The sequence below is a fragment of the Myxocyprinus asiaticus genome, chromosome 12 (assembly GCF_019703515.2).
Source record: "Myxocyprinus asiaticus isolate MX2 ecotype Aquarium Trade chromosome 12, UBuf_Myxa_2, whole genome shotgun sequence".
Taxonomy (NCBI): domain Eukaryota; kingdom Metazoa; phylum Chordata; class Actinopteri; order Cypriniformes; family Catostomidae; genus Myxocyprinus; species Myxocyprinus asiaticus.
In genome coordinates, this window is record NC_059355.1 from 43,040,489 (window position 1) to 43,060,015 (window position 19,527).

Below are 19,527 nucleotides of genomic sequence, written 5' to 3' on the forward strand. Positions count from 1 at the left end.
GACCAAATGCTGGATACATGCTTAAATGTATTTGGGAAACATCTGAGCAGATTCAAGACTAAATCGATCATCATATCATCACAACAGCGGTTCCAGCAGAGACATAACGACAAGTTAACACCAGAAAACAAGACAAGATACCTGAGAAAACTTGTCATGATCAGAGTGGAGCGCTGCTTATTGCTTTTCATGCTTTAATCAATCAAACACTTCTAAGGGGATGTATTTCTTGGTAAGTTCGGTTTGGCGAATTGTTTAGTAAATGGGGTTTCTGGTAAAGTTACAGTGAAATGTGAAATTTGAGCTATTTTATGTGTACAGCCATTTTATTAATCATCAATCATATTAAGAGCAGTGCTCTTCTTTAGGCTACTATTTCTGTCAGTTGGTGGATAATAAAAAATCTGTTTCAGGTTTTTTGGCATTGATTAAAGTGCAAAAAACTATACAACAGCTTTCTTCATGTTTTCATGGTTAAAATAGCCAAATATATCTGACATTTCTTTCCTTTTTCCTTATAGGAAAGTATGGGTAACTATGGTAACAGTGCTTTCTTTTCCCCCACGAGTGGGCAGGGCCTCCTTGCCGACTGTATCTATACTATTCTTAAAAAATAGTATGTTAAGCAGCATGGACTATGTAATGATTAACATTTCAAACATTGTCACCACATGACCTACAGTAAATACGTTGCATGTTTAATTCAGCGATTGACGTCCAGTTATCTCGGAAATAAAAACCTTTTTTTATTGCATTTTAAATCCAATTTTTTATTAAAATGTCTTAACTTTTGGCAATCCTATCAAATAATGTGACAACAAAAAGATTGTTACAGTAAAAATCATGGCCACAGTATAAATACTGCAGCAGTATGGTAGCATGCTATTCCGAAAGCCACATTCTGGTAAAATGTATCCACCTTCTTCCTGAACGCGGAAGTGTTCCATGATTCGACTGTTTTCAATTTACGATCTTCAGTGTTTTCACTTGCATCAGTGTATATTCTTTATGTGTAATGTAATGTTTAAGGTATGTTTAAGGTAGATATGTTGATTTCATTAATGACTTCGAGTTGTTATGGCAGCCAACAACTGCACAACATCCCAATAATGCCATATTGCCTTACTAAATACATAAAAGTACAAACACTTCCATCGCCAGCAAAGTACGCACTTTTAGTGCATAGTAGAAGTATACAAATTGGGATTCAACCTAACACTGTGTCCTAACCAGGAGCAGTGCAATAAGTTCAAGGCACACTTCATTTGTCTAGTAAAACCGCCTTTACTGAAGTTGGCTATGAACTATTCCTTGAATCAAGTCTACATCTCTGTTGTGAGGGCAGTCTAAGGATTGCATGGGTTATGTTTTATGTGTGGGGTATTTTTGGTTTAAAGTGTATATCTATGACTGAATACATTTTAGTTAACACAGGCACACACATAATAATCTGCCGGCTGACCTGGGATGCCGTTTGGGAGCTGTGGTCGTTCCTCATCCTCCTCCTCTTCGGGGACGGTGCTGTCCTTGCGATCCATCTTGCTGACAGAGGTGGTTCTCTTTCTTGGAACCTCAGTGCCATAATCCTCCTCAAACAGAACCTGGTCCACTAGGTCAGGCTGAATCAAGTTAGGCTCGGCAGGAGGTTTCGGAGTGCCATAGAAGTTACCTGAAGACATGAAGATTAAAAAGAAACCTTGTCTTAAGACCCTAACAAATTATTTGATGAATGGGGGTTCGTGTATAACACATTTGCTACATTAGTTTTGATATAACAAGCCCAAGACCTCTGTAGGTAAAAGTGATTCAATGAAAAGATAACACTTTTAATCCCAACTTCTCACTTTCTTTTTCCTATCATTTCTTCCTCTTCGCTCAGTTCTAGCATTCTTAATAACTAAGCTGTAGGTGTCGACTATCCGTTATGCAGTGTGAAATGTTCTACTCTTTCCATTTGGAGATGCTTTGAAAGTAATTACACTCACCACTGGATTCAGAAATTAAACTTCTCAGACTATCTTCTCATGCAAAAATCAATTCATTAATATGCAACGCAAACAATGGCATGGCCAATCAGTGGAGCAGCATAATGTATTTAAATGAATTTCTAATTTGGTGGTATATATCAGTGTGTGTGCTTGAGTTGAAGAGTTTATGCTTCATTATTCTCTCTTAAATGTAAGACTAAAATCTCTCAGTATAATTAGGCCAAACCAATGGAAAGGCATCTATTCTAATCAAGCATTCAACCTTCACCAATTATACGCAGATTAATTTAAATTACCCAAATTTGTTGTTTTGTTTGTTCGCACCTTTCATCCTGAATATAAATATGCTGCCCCTAGACATCATTATCGCCTGTTTAAGAAAAACAGCAGTTTAAGGTCAAACATTCATCTTATTTTAATGTAAAAGATAATCCTTGTAATCAGTCGTGAGATTAATCTTCTCGTTTTAGATTGTAAATTCTAAGGAGCTTAATTAGCAAATAGAAACTGAAACCATGTGGAAATAAGGTTTTTCACAAGCAATTAACTGTTGACAACTCCGATCACTTCTCATGAACATACACGAGAGGTGAATCTTTCTTCATTATACAAACGAGATCATTTTCTATCCAGTTTCACAACGTAAGGACACTTTTTGTGTTGCCAGCATAAGATTTTGGATACATTATGTGCCTCATGACATCACCATCTCACATTCGAGCGCAGCATAAAACTACCAGACTAAAACCTTAAACAAACAATGCACTTATTTAGTAGTATAGTAGTCTAAACTATTTACAACAATAAACTCATTTACAATGATCCTAAAAGTTAAAACTTATTGTCAGCAATAATGACATAGTTTGAAACAAATGCTGAATAAATGCTGGGCTAATTAAAGGCACAGCATTACGTTGGACTCAGCTAACCGTGACAGAATTATGAAGGTATGTGCCATGCTCGGTCTCATTTTAGGTTTACAGTGTCATCTGTCACCATTACCCTGCAAAGAGCCCTATAATCTGACAACAAGGTGAACGTTTATTTTGGTGCAAATAAAGTGCAGCTATTTCATAAAGTACTAAATGAAGGAGCACTGGCAGACTGCAGTAGTATGTTACACTTAACATATGCAGAATATCAGCACCCATTTTGCATATGGTTTATAAAATGTATAATATTTGCATAGTTACACAATATTTTGAAATTGTAACTAATACATTTTCAGAAAACAATAAAAATAAGAGTCAACAATTTGAAAGCATTTAATAGTTATGATTTTATTCAACCTTTGTCAAGGAACTAAGCACTGGTAAGCATCACTCAACAGCCATTTTAAAGTAACATTATGCTCATATAGCAAATATAAAATCTCATATTTCATAATAGGTACAGACACCTAATGGCAAAGTTTGCTTCTTAAATGATATTGCTGGAAACTGTCAGAGGGATACTGGAAACCTTACTTCTTTACAATTTTATGAGAAATTTGATTATAAAAATATTTATTTACATGCACATATTTTATTAAATATTTTACAAATAAACTAAAATTTTAAATAAACCACATTTTTTAATATAGTCGCATGCAGAATTCATTGGGGTCAAGTTTAGACTTTTTTATTATTTTTATTATTTGTAGTGTCCCCAGCATCGGATATTGACCAAATTTGGTATGTAAAATCAGAGTGTGCTGCTGTCCATGCATACCAGTTTTGTATAGTTTGGACATTGAACTCACATGCTACAGGCTAATTATTCATTATGGGCCATGACTAAAAATATATTGGCTTACAGTATATCTTCTAATCAAACTAATAATTCAGAATACTTTTTGTAAGGAAAGTATCTAGATTATACACGTTACATTTCATGCAAATCAGACAAACGCCTAGGAAGTCGGCTCTGACAATTAAAATGTTGGATATCATTAAAACAAAAACAAAAAAAAAACAAAAAAACTGACATTTTCTGTCTATATCACTTTTGTTGTGCAAATAATATGCAAATGTCCACATGTTTAATAAGAGTGTGCCTCATTTGCATATTTCAACAACTTGACATTTATCAGCATTTTCACCAGTACTACCTCTCCTTAACAAATCAATGTTATATTCAAAACGTAAGTTCATCAGTTCATCCTTGACTCTATTATTTAATGAAAATTATTCAAAGTCAAAATTCAGTCAGTATAAGACAAGTACAAGTCAATTGTGCCACACTCCATTTATGTTTACAGATCTCTTCCATTGAGATTCTTTGTGAGTCTTTGCTTTCAACGAGCCGTAAATCTTTATTGATCAGGATCAACTCTTAATTCAACCAAATTTGCTAAGATAGGATTATGTTAAAAGCTGCCTTGAGGTCTATAAATTTATCAACACTACTGGAATGAAGGAACGAGAAAGGCCTAGTGTCTGTTTGCTATTGCTCAAGACTGGCCTCACAGAGACAATATGTTGTACAATGGAGAAACTAACAGAAAACCTCTAACTTCACTACAGACAGACAGACAGACGGACAGACAGACGGACAGACAGACAGATCATTAACTAAATAAAGGTCATAATAAATCATAAATTTATGTGCTTTTCCACTATTGGGCTGAATGATTGCCGCAGCTGAACCACGTAGTTCTGTACCAATCCGGGCTTACTGACAAGGTTACTGTTTCTTTTTCCATTGTGGTGCTGCAAAATCAGCATTAGAATGGACTGATTGGGCAAGTGACCAATCGTGAGTTGCCACGTCACTAAAGCCATTCCACCTGCATGGTGCTCTGTCCTGAGTATGTTTAGCTAACAGTGCTGAAAATCCAGGCTGTGTTCAAGTGGAATTGCTACTGGAACCGTTCGGCCTGATGGTGGAAAAACGGCTAAAGTTTCTAAATCATTGTGACCTAGAATTTCATCATGGATTTATATCTCCCCATTTTCTACCACCTCAAACAAAAACTCTTGATTCCTTATCCTAAGAGTTAGTCCTGCACCATATTTGAGCTTCTCCAGTCAATGTCACATTTTACAGGGAACAGACTGAGAAATTTACCTTCCTTGTGTGCCTTTTTTAGCAGTTAACCTCAAAGCTCCGAAAAGCATGTTTGCATGGTGTAAACCTGTGCTATCTAACTCACTGCCTTTAAGATTTGGAGGCTAAATCCATCACACATTTTTGAGGTTGCACTTTGTCATGAGATTTTTTTTTGTTTGTTTTTTTGGAGAAGATGAATGCCCTGAGGTGTTGGTGACAGTTTTTAATACTTCTGTCAAGAAACTAACACTAATTTCAAAGTTTAAACTAGATTTGCATTTCCATATGGAAACAGCAGTATTTGCAAGGCAGCAAAGGAATCATGTTTAGGTATTAGGTAAATTTAGATTTTAGGCTTTGGCTCTGCTGCTGTCATGACTCTCGACATGTGTCTTGATTTTTTGTTGGCTAAGTACAAGAATCAACATGGTCTTTGCAGTGTAAAGGTGGCTATTGATGATTATATACATGAAAGAAAGACTAATAACAATTCATTATGCAAATAGATGCACGAAAGACGACCAACCTATACTCAGCATGCAAATATTCCAAAAATGTCATCACTGGTGTCATCACATCAACAAATTACATTTGTGATCAGATTTTCAAAAGCTATGGTCAGTTGTGCATCTCATCAATAATGTTAGGCCATCCAGCTTTAGGAATGCTCACTACAACAAACAATATATCCACTCGGAGACCTCAAGTAATAAAATTGTGCATGTGTGTATGGTCAAAAAGGTTCAAATTTCTTTACAAAACAGATTGAATGTAGACTGTGTTTAAGTGGTACAAGTTATACAGTATATTTTAATTACAGAACATTGTGGAAGAAAAGGAAAAGGAGAAAGATAAGGAAATGGAAGGGAATGAGGAAAAAGAAGAAAATGAACAGGAGGTGAAGGAGGACAAGAAAAAAGAGAAGGAAAAGGGAGAGGAGGCAAAGGAGAAAGAGGAGGAAAAGGAAGAGGACGAAAAAGAGGAGGAGATAAAGGTAAAAGGAAGAGGAGAAAGAAAATGACAGGAGTTAGAAAGAAAAGGAAGACAATGAGGAAGAGAAAGAGGAAAAGGAGAAAGAAGTAAAAGGAAGAGGACGAGGATCAAGAGGAGACAAGGAAAAAGGAAGTGGAAGAAGATAATGAACAGGATATAGAAAGATAAGAAAGAAAAGACAAGGAAGAGGAGAAAGAGAAGGAAAAATAAGGAAATGAGGGAAAAGAAATGAAGGAATAGGAGGTGGTGGAGGACAAGAAAAAAGAGAAGGAAAGGGGAGAGGAGGAGGAAAAGGAAGAGGATGAGGAAGAGGAGGAGAAAAAGGAAGAGGAGGAAGAAAATGAACAGGAGATAGAAAGAAAAGGAAGACAACGAGGAAGAGAAGGAAATGAAAATGGAAGAGGAAGAGGAAAAGGAGAAAGAAGTAAAAGGAAGAGGCAAGGCAGAAAGAGAAGGAAAAGGAAGAGGAGGAGGAAAAGGAAAAGGAGAAAGAAAGAAAAGGAAGAGGACGATGAAGAAGTAGAGAAGGATAAAAGTAGAGAAGGATGGACCAGAGTGGTGGTGGTGTAGTCGGCTAAAGCACATAACTGGTAATCAGAAGGTTGCTGGTTCAATCCCCACAACCATCACCATTGTGTCCTTGAGCAAGGCACTTAACTCCAGCTTGCTCCAGGTGGATTGTCCCTGTAATAAGTGCACTGTAAGTCGCTTTGGATAAAAGCGTCTGCCAAATGCAAAAATGTAAATTTAAATGGATAAAGGAAGAGGAAAGTCAGAAATTGAAGGAAAAGGAAGAGGGGAGGAAGGAAAAGGAAAAGGTGGAGGAAGATAAGAAGAATATTTGAGTAATATCAATATGTGCGATTTGTGCGATTGCGTCATACCATCATATGTTCCGCTCTCCAGCAGCAAACCACTTTCTTCCAATATGCGAAAATCCCCCACGCTGATAAAATTATAGTCCACTCCAGGAACTTCCCCTTCTCTGGGCAGCCGTGTGGTACCTTCCAATAAAATAAACACAATTAGAGACAGAGAACTAGAACTAAATATCATACACCCACAACCCCCTTTTTAAATTTTTATTCCCTGGCTATATTTCATCAATTCATTTCGGAAACAAGTGCACCCCATTATGTCTTGCCAAGCTGTAAATGGAACTGATCCCAGGCTTCAATAAATGAGATAAAAAAAAAAAAAAAAATGGGATTCAAAACCAGAACTTTGAAACTAGCAATAGATGGAAAGATGGCAAAAATTAGGTTTTTGCCCATTTGTGGGGTTTTTAAGGATTATAAAGCATGTGCATGTACGTAATCTCAGTGAAAATGCTTTGGAGACAGAGAGAGAGAGAGAGAGAGAGAGAGAGAGAGTTAATTAGCCAAACTGAGTAGAACAGGACATATTACATCACATCTGCACATATCATATGTTATTTAGTGTAAGTCAAGCAAAGTGTAGTCACATATTGCACCATTCACAGGGGAAACAATGACACAGAGAAAGGGTGTGCACAGACTGTATTAAATGAGATGAGATTTGTTCTCTGAAGCATTTAGCATTTTTAGAAAAGTATGTGTGTCATGCAGTGTAGTTAGCTTGAAAAAAATATATTGCATTCTCTCTTTTCAGTTTCTATTCTCACACAGTCAACTTTATTGAGTTTCCGGACTCTACAAAACCTCTTAAAATTGAAAACCTAAAAATCCAAAAAATTAAAATTCTGGAATTATTTACTCACATAACACAGACTGAGACATTTTGCTGACTGTCTAAACTGTTCATTTCCATACAATGAAAATGAATAGGGACTGGGGCTGTGAAAAAAAAAAAAAAACATTTCACAAAGATTCTTAATAGATATGCCTTACATTTTCATCCCTAAATCCATATAAATATGTGTGGCTTGTGTGTATATGTCTGTTTTTAGTGTATCTCTCTGTGTGTTTGCTCAGTAATATAGAGTATAAACTGTACATTTTTGGACCTAATTTCAGAGGTGGGTTGTTTAGCAACAAAATCCTCATAAGAGACATCTGAGGGTGGCATTTCTTGCGAATAAAAGACCAAAATAAAATATGACATTTCTTGGCTCTGTTCATGTGTGTGTTGGAAAATGCCACAAAGCTCTACTGTCACCAATGGAAATGCCAGAGCCAAGAGTCTGCTGAGACTTAAAGAGCAAATAATATTAAAACTGGCTCCTTTACATTTTCCTTGGAGAATTACTGTTTAAATGCCACAAGAAACTAGAACAGCAGCACTGGCTCCAGATATGTGGCGAAGTTAAAAGGGGTTAAAATGTCCAAGATCCATAAAAATGGTTAAGAGAGGGGAGGCTGGTGGCCAATCTGACACCATTCCATGCATCTCCACTAAAGATACTGTAAGCTGGCACAAGGGCAAGGCTGTACAGTGTGACAGTTATGCTCACATCTGCAATGACAAATTTTAACCCATTCGCATGTGTGCGATAAGTGTCAATTACGCATAAGAGGAGCATTGCTCCATGAGTCAATGAGTCTGATGTCTGCTTTGCAATTGCCAATATTCCGTCTATGCTGTGTGCTGGTCTTGCATAACAGTCCGTCTTCATAAATATTTTTTTTTTTAACAAATAATAAAAAATAAATATTGAAACTTTGATCACATTCTCATTATTGCTAATTCAATTTATTTTTTGCATATTATTTTTTTGTTTCATTAGCTGGGACCTGCACGGGGGGTGGTCACATTGGAACGAGCATGTCATACGCCCAAGTAGGGGTGTGCAGCAAAGCCACTATCTATATTTGTATCTGTTAATATGACAGAATTATCTGTATCTGTCTCTGTATTCAGATGGAACCGGGTGTGGGCAATGCTTATACCGGAAGTGTGTCAAAACTAAATGAAACACCCATTTTTAAGTGTTACTCTTACATTTATAGTTTCTATTAATAAAATATGCCTTGTATATGCCTTTTCATAATAATAGCCTAATAATAATTATTATTATTATTGATTTTATAATTACACACATATTATTTACAAAAATATTATTTTATTCTTTTTTTTCTTACCAGGTGAAGCTGAATTTTTAGGGTATAACTGTGGAATACGTTGTTAACTGTGGAGGCAGAGCCGCAGGAGGAGGAGGCCCAGGGGACAGAGCTGCTGAAGGTAGAGATTCCAAGGGAAGAGCTACCAGGGATGGAGGCTCAGGAGATGGAGCTGCAAGAGGCAAGGGCTCAGGGGGTGGAGGCTCAAGGGGCTGAGCTCCGGGAAGTTCAGAGGGCAGTGCCGCAAGAGGCGGAGCCACAGGAGGCTTAACAGACAAAGCCACAGGTGTCACAGGGAATGATGTTGCAGGAGGCGGAGCCACAGGAGGCGAAGACTCAGGGGGCAGAGCCACAGGTGGTGGAGCAGTGGGCAAAATGTGGAGTGGGTATCTCTGAAGGAGGAGCAGGCAGAGCCACTGGAATCTCAGAAGAAGAAGCGGGTGGAGACGCTGGAGGAGGAGCGGCCGAAGCTGGAGGAGAAGCAGGTGGAGCCGCTGGAGGAGGAGATTCAGGAAGCGAGCCGGAGGGGGCGGAGCCACAGGAGGAGGAACGGGCAGAGCTGCCGGAGGAGAAGTGTGCGGAGCCTCTAAAGGAGAAGCCGGTGGAGCAGCTGGAGGAGAAGCGGGTGGAGCCGCTGGAGGATGAGTCTCAGGAGACAGAGCCAGAGGGAGCAGATCCACAGGAGACTCAGGAGGAGGAGCGGGCTGAGCTGCTGGAGGAGAAGCAGGCAGAGCCGCAGTAGGCTCAGGGAATTGAGTCTCTGGAGGTGGAGCCACAGGGGGTGGAGCAGTAGGTGGCTCAAGATATGTTGGAGGAGGAGTATCAGAAGAAGCAGGCAGAGCCGCTGGAGGAGGAGTATCAGAAAAGGAAGCGGGTGGAGCTGCTGGAGGAGCAGGCAGAGCTGCTGAAGGAGAAGTGGGTGGAGCCTCTAAAGGAGAAGTGGGCGGAGCAGCTGGAGGAGAAGCAGGTGGAGCCACTGGAGGATGAGTCTCAGGAGGCAGAGTCAGAGGGGGCAGATCCACAGGAGACTCAGGAGGAAGAGCGGGTGGAGCTGCTGGAGGAGAAGCGGGCAGAGCCACAGTAGGCTCAGGGAATTGAGTCTCTGGAGGTGGAGCTGCAGGGGGTGGAGCAGTAGGTGGCTCAAGATATGTTGGAGGAGGAGTATCAGAAGAAGCAGCAAGCAGCAGGCAGAACCGCTGGAGGAGAAGCGGGCGGAGCCGCTGGAGGAAGAGTCTCAGAAGAGGAAGTGGGCAGAGCTACAGAAGGAAGAGTCTCAGGGGGTGGCGGCGTGGAAGGCTTGAGGGGCAGAGCCATGGGACTTGACTTGAGGGGTGGAGCCGTGGATGACAGAATCTCTGGGAACTGGACAGGCCCATGGAACTGGACAGGCTTGGGGAACTGAGCGCTGGCAGCGACTGGGGAGCAGCCTCCATTGCCGTGAGCACTGGCAGAGACTGGGGAGCGGCCTCCATGGCCATGAGCACTAGCAGCGACTGGAGAGCAGCCTCCGTGGCCGTGGGCACTGGCAGTGACTGGGGAGCGGCCTCCGTGGCAGTGAGCACTGGCAGCGACTGGGGGATGGCCTCCGTGGCCATGAGCGCTGGTAGCGACTGGGGAGCAGGAGCCCTTCTCTTCCTCTTCCGGACAGCTGGAAGCATTGCTGGGGGAACAGCCTCCATGGCCGAGGACGCTGGCACTGGGACAGATGAGGCTTTAGGCACTGGGTCTGGGACAGACGAGGCTTCAGTGGCTGGCTTGTTGACCATGGCAGGCGTGGGCGCTGGCTCGTTGACTGTGGAAGGCGTGGGCGCTGGCAAAAGCAGAGGATTGGCCATCGTGGCCGAAAGTGTAACGGGGGTCTCCTGGACCACCAGAGCTGAGAGCAGAGGGGCCTCCATTGAGGGGGTCTCTGGAATCACCAGAGCTAGGAGCAGAGGGGCCCCCATCATGGGGGTCTCCAGAACCACCGGAGCCGAGAGCAGAAGGTCTGACCTTACGATTTCAGTGAATAATAAATATAAATTCAAACATTAAAATAAATTAATATAAAATCAATATAGCATACAAACAGGTGAAAGTCCCGTAAATCTATCAGGAATTTTTACGATAAGACAGCATTAATTAGTTAAATAATAATAATAATGTTACATTTATATAGCGCCTTACCAGAGTTCAAGAACATTTAACATTTTCAAATTTAGCACAGTTTAAAAAAGAAGAAGAAAAAAAAGATTGAGCATGTTTAAGTTTCTTTGTTTTACATAAGGAGGAATATTCCTAACAGATGAATACTCTGTGGAGCATTTAAACCTTTATGGAGCATTTTAACTTTTTTATCGTAATAAAATCTTAACCAGATAATTTCCTTAATTGCTGATGTGGACGTAAATGTGGTAAATTTTAAAAGACGGATAGACGGACTCTGACAAATAATCATCAGTTCAGGAATTTAACATCACGCTCAGGTTTAGGCTATAAATAAATACATAAGAATCACGTGTGAAACGTGTGATACATTAACATAGACGTTTCAAGATGTGGATGTAAGGGGGTTAGTGTGAAAGGAGAACACAGGGAAGCGGGTTTTCCAGGCTCAGGTATGACTTTTAATCAGCCACTTCAGTGCTTTACAACTTCACAAACTCACCAGCTTCACAGGCACATAGTAACTTAAACACATCAGCTTCACAGGCATGTAGTAACTTCAACTCATTAGCTTCACAAACATAACAGAATAAATGTAGCAGCTTCAGGAGCACCATGGCCTTTCTTGTGCCAGACTCACTCTCGCCTTTCTGCTGGTGGCGTGGCTGCTTATATGCCACTCTCCCCATGCTCACTGGAATTAGAAACAGGTTTTAAGCATAATCTAGCTCAGGTGCAAGCGTCCTTACCACTTTCTCTCTCTCCGGATGGACGCTTGACTACGCCCCTGCTGCCACAGTGGAAAGTGTATAAGATGTTGTATCTTAGTCAATATTACACTTGACAAGCTCTAGATGCGCACAATTAACGGAGACCGCAAATGTAGTCGAGACCGCGGTCATCCAATCTGAAATCACAATGTGCGCATATTCATTCATAAGGTTTTCACTTTAGAAATATTGTCTGCACAGATTAGAGATTCATAAATTCATTGTAATTTTGGATATGTTTATTTAAAATGTCGCTTTATCCTTGTGCTTTTTGGATAATCAGTCATACACATATTTTTTGTCTCAAAAATTAATTCAGACTCGTCCCTCCTTTTCTCTACAAAAAGCAAAAATCGAGGTTACAGTGAGGTACTTGGAAGTGATGGAAGTGAATAGGGGCCAATTTTTGTAGGGTTTAAAGGCAGAAATGTGAAGCTTATAATTTTATAAAACCACTTACATATTTTTTTTTTTATTATTTGAGCTGTAAAGTTGGCTGCCAGCACTTCACGAGTGTTTGTAGCTTGCTAGCCTGCTTAGCATTGCATATTCTTATTCTTATACGTTTATCATTTTATCCTTTGCCATTTTACCACGTGCTTCAGGTTTTTCCTCTTTTCTACTGTTTCAACTGCGTGTATTTTTACGCACGCATCCGTTTCCTCATTTGTTTCTTTTTCCACTTGTCTACATCTCGCGTCTCGACTGTGTGTACACCTTTGTATGAAATCTTCAGTTTTTTTTTGGCAATTTCAAGCATTGTATAGCCTTCATTCCTCAAAACAATGATTGACTGATGAGTTTCTAGAGAAAACTGTTTCTTTTTTGCCATTTTTGACCTAATATTGACCTTAAGACAAGCCAGTCTATTGCATACTGTGGCAACTCAAAACAAAATGCAGCTGCCAGAGTTCTGACTAGAACCAAGAAATCTGATAATAATAGCCCCATTTTATGGTCATTACATTGGCTATGTGTTAAATTTCGTATTAATTTAAAAATTCTGTTAACTAGATACAAAGCTTTGAATGGTCTAGCTCCACAGTACTTAAGTGACCTTCTGACATGCTATATTCCATCACGTTCATTATGATCACAAAGTTCTGGCTTGTTAAATGTTCCTAGAATATCAGAATCCACAAAAGGAGGTAGATCCTTTTCCTATTTGGCTCCTAAACTATGGAATAGTCCCCTTAACACTGTTCGGGACACAGATACACTCACCCAGTTTAAGTCTAGACTAAAGACTCATCTATTTAGCCAGGCATAAACCTAATTTATCCATCAACTCACAATTAGGCTGCTTTAGTTAGGTCTGTCGGAACCAGAAACATCTATCATGATCTATAACTGCATAAAATTGAATGGCATCTACGCTAATATTATTCTATTTGTTTTCATGTCTCAACCTCGGGATTCATATCCTGAGGTTACCAGAGCCGGCCAGATCCAGCTGCGTTCCTGCTTGTTGTCAGACTCCACTGCTATGTGTCTCTGAGTGATGATGACTAAATGCAGCCAGTGCTACCCAGACATCAGTTCAGTCTTTTAGGATGAACTTCAGAGGATGAACTGATGCCAACTCCAACTGTAAGACATTGGATACTTCATATGCCACTGCCTGAACCTTGGATTTAGGATGGACCCCACCGAACCTCACTGAAATGACCTGCCGGTTGAACTGCGATGCACCTCATTGACCACTGAATGCATCAGCTTTGTCTATTGATGGACTGCACTCTTGAAATGGAATACATAGACTATCATTTAATTGCCAACAAAAGCCTTCATCAGTCAACTAACAAAGGACAATGCATCTATGTGAACTTCTGCAGTTAATCCAGGATGGACTTCAAAGATATTAGTCATTAATTAAAAAAAAACTTCTTTTTTTAAACACTGAACCTTAACACTTACATAGTATACTAATTTTAAACCATGACCTGCACTGCACATAAATAGCCAATACTGGCATTATATTCATGCTGATTAGCCAGAGGGGAACTGGCCCCCACAGTGAGCCTAGTTTCTCCCAAGGTTATTTTTCTCCATTAAACATCATCTTATGGAGTTTTGTGTTCCTTGCCACAGTCGCCTTCGGCTTGCTCACTGGGGTTCTAAATACAATTATTAATTAATTATCTATTTTTATACTCAAATTACAATCATATTTAATCAAACTACACAATGATGACTCTAAGACTTTATAGATATTACAGTTTCATTTTTTGTTAATGCATGATTTTCTGTAAAGCTGCTTTGAAACAATGTGTGTTGTGAAAAGCGCTATACAAATAAAAATGACGACTTGAAATGACTTGTTTAAATTGTCATTCTTACAATTTAGGGTTTGTTGACATTGCACCTTCATGGCAATGAAGTTGTAAAATTGGCATGTTGTTAACGACATGTTGCTATACTTTTGAAAAAGTGAGTATTTTAACATTCAAAAATTGGCCCCTATTAATTTCCATTGTAAGTGCCCCACAGTAACCCAGATTTTAGCTTTTTTTTTTTTTTAAAGAAAAGTAGGGGCAAGTCAAAATTAAGTTTTGAGGTAATCAATATTATGCCACAAATGCTGTCGAATGAGCTTAACTTGTACTGAACCTGGAATATTCCTTTAAAATATTCTCAACTTTTGGTCACATTACGGAGCATCACTTTTGCAAAACTTTGCATTTTTCATCTACATCTTTGTGACGCACCATCCCCATTAAAATCAATGGATTTGCAGCATTCTCTGACAGAGAGTAAACTCTTGCATGTGGGCACTCAAAGACTTGTAAAGAAAGACAGTGATGCGGCATGTTTGTTTGTGAGCAGGTAATGTAATAACATAGCCAGTTACATTGTTCGACTCTCAAGTCAGTGGAAACGTATCACGGCTCTGAAAGAGGTCCCCAGATCCCGCAGGCGAGTTCCAGATCTGCAGCATTTAGGGGGAAAAGGGATATGAGTGGCACCTTAGGCTGCTCTTTCGTTCCCTCAATCGAAGGAGCTTTTAAGAGCTTTTGTTCATAACTTCACATAGCAGCTTTGTGACTGCAACACCGGAGGCCTTCTCTTCACCCATCTCTTTCTTTCTCTTTACACTCTTTTTCATTCCCCTTCTCTCTCTTCATTTTTGCCCCTCCTTACACTAATGTTTCAGGCTCCTCTCATTATTTACTGACTAACTTAAAGACAGAGAGAAATAGAGGGAGAAGCAACTAGGCCAAACACAAAGTGACCTAAGGACAAAAGAAGAGGATGCAATGCTCAAAGCGTTGGCTTCCACAGAAAGTTGCTTTCTTTATTTAATTTTGTATTGTCTAAAATGGGTAAATTTCCATTAACATCAAAGAGAAGAGTAACTCTTCACTCTTACAGGGAAATTATCGATAATTCTTGCCTTTTAGCTTCAGAAAAAAACTGTGCTAATCAAAACTTTTAACATCACTCACCCCAAGTATTAAACTTTGGAATGTAATGTTTATGTTATGTACATGAATACTATTTCAAATTGTGTTGCTTCTTGGGGAGAGGTATGCTATAATTATTATTATTTTTTAAGCAATCAGACTTTGTCTGTAAAATGAAATGGCAAAAAAATCTAATACCCTAACATTGAAGAAGGGACCTGAGCCATAAGGATGGAATATCATAGAGACATGGGGGTGGGTTTTTTGATTGGGCCAGTAAGTACCAACTTTCGAACCACCCAACCAGCAACCACAAAACACTAGCATCATGGCAGGGAGTTCACCACAGGCAAGTACCACTCACATTTTCTTATGAAAAAGTAAAGAACTAGTGTTGCATTTAATGTTTCATATTCTTTCAATTTTTCTGATAAGTTCTGATAGTCTTTAACAGATTAATGTCAATTTCAGTTTAGCTATTCATCATACCTTCAGTGATATGCATTTGTATTATTAGTAACAAATTCCTTTTCCGTTTTTAGGCTACTGTTTTGACACATTTGTCACTGTCACATGTCAAATTCCACTAAATATGGAACAACGAATTACCTAAGAATGTAGCAAGCAGAGTGCTACTGGGTGTATAAAAAATGTGCTCTCAGAAATCCACCCGACACCTCTTAGAAAACAGTGTGCAGGACAAATATTTCACGCCGTGCATCACAGAAGAGAGTTAGTGGTGTCCTGCAGTAGGCCAGACAAACAGGAGAGATTTCTGCCTGAGGATAAGCTCTGTCTCCCCAGTTTAAACTAATACAGACACCAGTCACAAAAATGGGCATGGGGTTCACTCCAGTCACCAAAAGAGAAAAGACTGAGAGGTGGAGCTGAAATAACCAGACTGGTGGAGAAAGAGTATATCCCAAATCACTTTTTAACAGAATCTAGTCTACTGAATAATATAATTAATATAATATAATATAATATAATCTCTCTTTTTTTCCCCTTTTTTGGAAAGTTGTGTAAATATAATAGTGCATATTTTTTTGCTGTTAGAGCAAAAGGAAATAACATTTGCCGTGGTCTCCATTCACCGCTATATATGTTTACCCTGGTAAGTTTACTTCTATGTTCAAACACAGAAGTGTGAAGTGTCCACTGACTGTTTCCAGGCAACTGATTTTCTACATAGCTGTGTTAGTTTTTTGTTTCTTATCACTCTGAACCTCTTTCTTGTCACATAATAAAATACTGTAATTTCTCCTCAAATCAATATTTCATGTCCATTTATTTAATTGGTAAGTTGCCCTGTAATAAACAGTTTGCATCGGGTCCTGATCATCCTGCTGGGGTTTATATTACAAAAATGACTGACTGACTGTACGTTATCCCTAACTTATTACACGGGTCTCTGGAATAGTAAATTCTGATTGGTCAATGGCGCCATCTAGTGGTCTGATATTTCTGAGTAACAACTGCATCTCTGGGGATTTAGACGTATCAGACCGGCCATCTAGGTATTGCGAGTCATCTTCCTACTTCTGGTATCCCTGTGCGATCTCTTACAAGTAAGCTAATATCACCCTTCAGGGTGATACAAGACCCCTCTGCTTCATGCCGGGGTTTGATAACTCCTGATAACTCTGTTGGGGTTTATTTTATGATAACAGATATTGTGTGTACAATTGTGACAGTAAAATACTTATATTAGAAATAAACAGAAAATATACAGAACATATACTGTATGTGTGTGCGAGACTTACATGGAATCGTTCGTAGGTAGAGGTTGTCTCGGATCACTTGCTGTAGTTTGTGATCGATTGATCCTTTTTGGAACTGCAGGCTAAGATAATGCCTCAAATCAGGGTTCAGCACTTTACCTGCAGAGAATGAGAGAGACAGACACATTTTTTTGCTCAGAGGTTGCCCATTCATAGCTCAAAAGCTGTGTTTCATTGAAGCATTATCTTGGTCTGTTTCTCATTAAATTCCCTTGATGGAATAAAAATACACAAATAAGGCACTTGTTTACATTCAGTATGGAGTATGGCGGTACAAAATGAATGTGGATGCATAGCTCAGATAATTTGGTCTTGACAGAATTTGAGAACTGTTTGAATTTATATTGAAATTTTCAATATAAATATTTGGTATCTTGGAAAAATTCCTCCCATTCAACCACCTGGCTGTATTCTGGTATGTAATTTCATAAATAATTCAGTTCACGGAATTAAAAAAAAAAAAATGGTTTGTGAATGTAATTTCAAGTTGACTTCAAGCAGAGGTCTCTACTACATTTCCATTTAATCTCATTGCTGTCTAGGAGAAACAATTGAAATATGATTTTTTTTTTTTTATTATTGTTTATTATTTTTTCTGCTTATTGATTTCATAACGATTTTTTCAACACTATTTTTATCCTCTGAAATAGTTTAAAATGGCTTTCCAATGATCAAAATATGTTAATATAATTTATTCAATTTCCCGTTTTCTTGGATAAACTGTGAAAGATGCGAGAAAGATACATTAAAGTTGCACTTAAAAGATCAAAGCTTGTGTTATGTTTTTATGTACTACTTAGATAATTATGCTTTTAGGAAATGTGCTGTAATTACTACTTAATTGCTACTAAACACACACACACACACACACACACACACACACACACACAACATCCAGCATAAGTTTCTTATAAGCTCTGCTTACTCAGAAAATACTTCACAAAAACACTGTTACTCATAGTTTATGTCGAAAGCGAAGGTGGAAAGTGAAACCTAATGAAAACCCTCCGCACAGAACTTTTAAAAGCCCAAAACTCCTCACTTTCCCACTTTCTGCCAAACTCCAAAAGATGCAACTCTGGGAGTTCACAGGAAGTTGGAAAAGGTGGCTCTACAGAGGAAGACGGAGGCTGTTTGCTGGTTCTGAGTGAGGGTGGATGAGACAGGGATGAGAAACAGAGAGACAGTGACACACAAAGAAATATTTTGAGTCCAACAGACTCAAGGAAGGGAAACAAATACAATTAAAGGGGTCATATCCAGAGGATAATTAGATTTTTCCTTGATCTTTAAAACAAAAACAATGTACTGAGAAAATATCCTGTAAGCTTCAGAACTCAAAACTTCCTCCTCCAAAAAAGATGCAACAAATAAAAGAGATTGCATATGTCTCGAGAAATGTTTTAAGAGTTTAAGTTCTTTTAAACTTGACGGCATCGTTCAAGAGCACAATTTAAGTAGTCTTGTCCGCTAAATTCCAAGTCTCTAAGCCAGATCATAAACAGACCAAAACTAAAGTAGTTATTCACTGAAAATGTTTTTTGTTTATTTTTTTAGTGAAGTATATCACTTCCTACCAAGTTCCTACATAATCAATTAAAATTGACTTTTTCCCCAAAATTTTAAGATAAATTGTTCAGAATCTAAAATTTATGTGAAGCAGGGCTGCCAGACAAGTATCTCTCACCTCCTCTTTGCTTGTGCTTCTCTAACATTTTTCTTATGCCAATAAAATGAGGTAGCTAATATAATAATCCTGTCAGAGGAAGACAGAGAATTAGTTAGTGCTAAGACCAGATGTTTTAGAGTACATTATCACTTTGCCACACTCTCTTTATTTCCCATTTTTAACTGTCAATTTCTTTGGTCATTCCTCGTCTCAACTTTTCCTTTTTTCTTACTTTTTTTCTTCTTCTCGTAACCCTTTTAACGTTGACGTGTTTTTCCATTATTTTCCACATTTTTCTTATCTCTGTTCTTTTTACTTTCTGCTTTTAAAAAATAACAGGTTAAGAATCTTTCTGTCATTTTGTTTAAAAAGTGATTCATGTAATATTTTAACCAAACGAAAGTTCACCCAAAAACTCTGTTATCATTTATTCACCCCTTTGCCATTCCAACCCCGTATGACTTGCGTATGACGTAAAAGGAAATGTAAGGCTGAATGCTAGGGACTGAAAGCTTCAGTCACCATTCACTTTCATTGTATGGTAAAAAGCAGTGGCGAAATCTCAGAGCCCATAAAGCCTTCTCTGCTGGCCTAACATGCCAAATAAATACATATTTTTCATCCTTTCATTCTCAATCACCTTTTTGCCTATGTATTTTTAATCGCTTTCCACTCTTAATTAATCTATAAACAAACAGAGAAAAAC

The 19,527-nt window shown here is 38.8% G+C and overlaps 1 protein-coding gene across 1 annotated transcript in view; it reads right to left on the minus strand.

The window, feature by feature from the left end:
• LOC127449513 (membrane-associated guanylate kinase, WW and PDZ domain-containing protein 3-like) overlaps nucleotides 1-19,527 on the minus strand; it is a 171,379-nt gene that overhangs the window by 37,100 nt on the left and 114,752 nt on the right. The window contains exons 2-4 of the mRNA XM_051713001.1: nucleotides 17,135-17,251; nucleotides 6,896-7,015; nucleotides 1,463-1,669 (exon numbers count right to left, since the gene is read on the minus strand). Coding sequence (XP_051568961.1) covers nucleotides 1,463-1,669; nucleotides 6,896-7,015; nucleotides 17,135-17,251 — 444 coding nt within the window. The remainder of the gene's footprint in view (nucleotides 1-1,462; nucleotides 1,670-6,895; nucleotides 7,016-17,134; nucleotides 17,252-19,527) is intronic.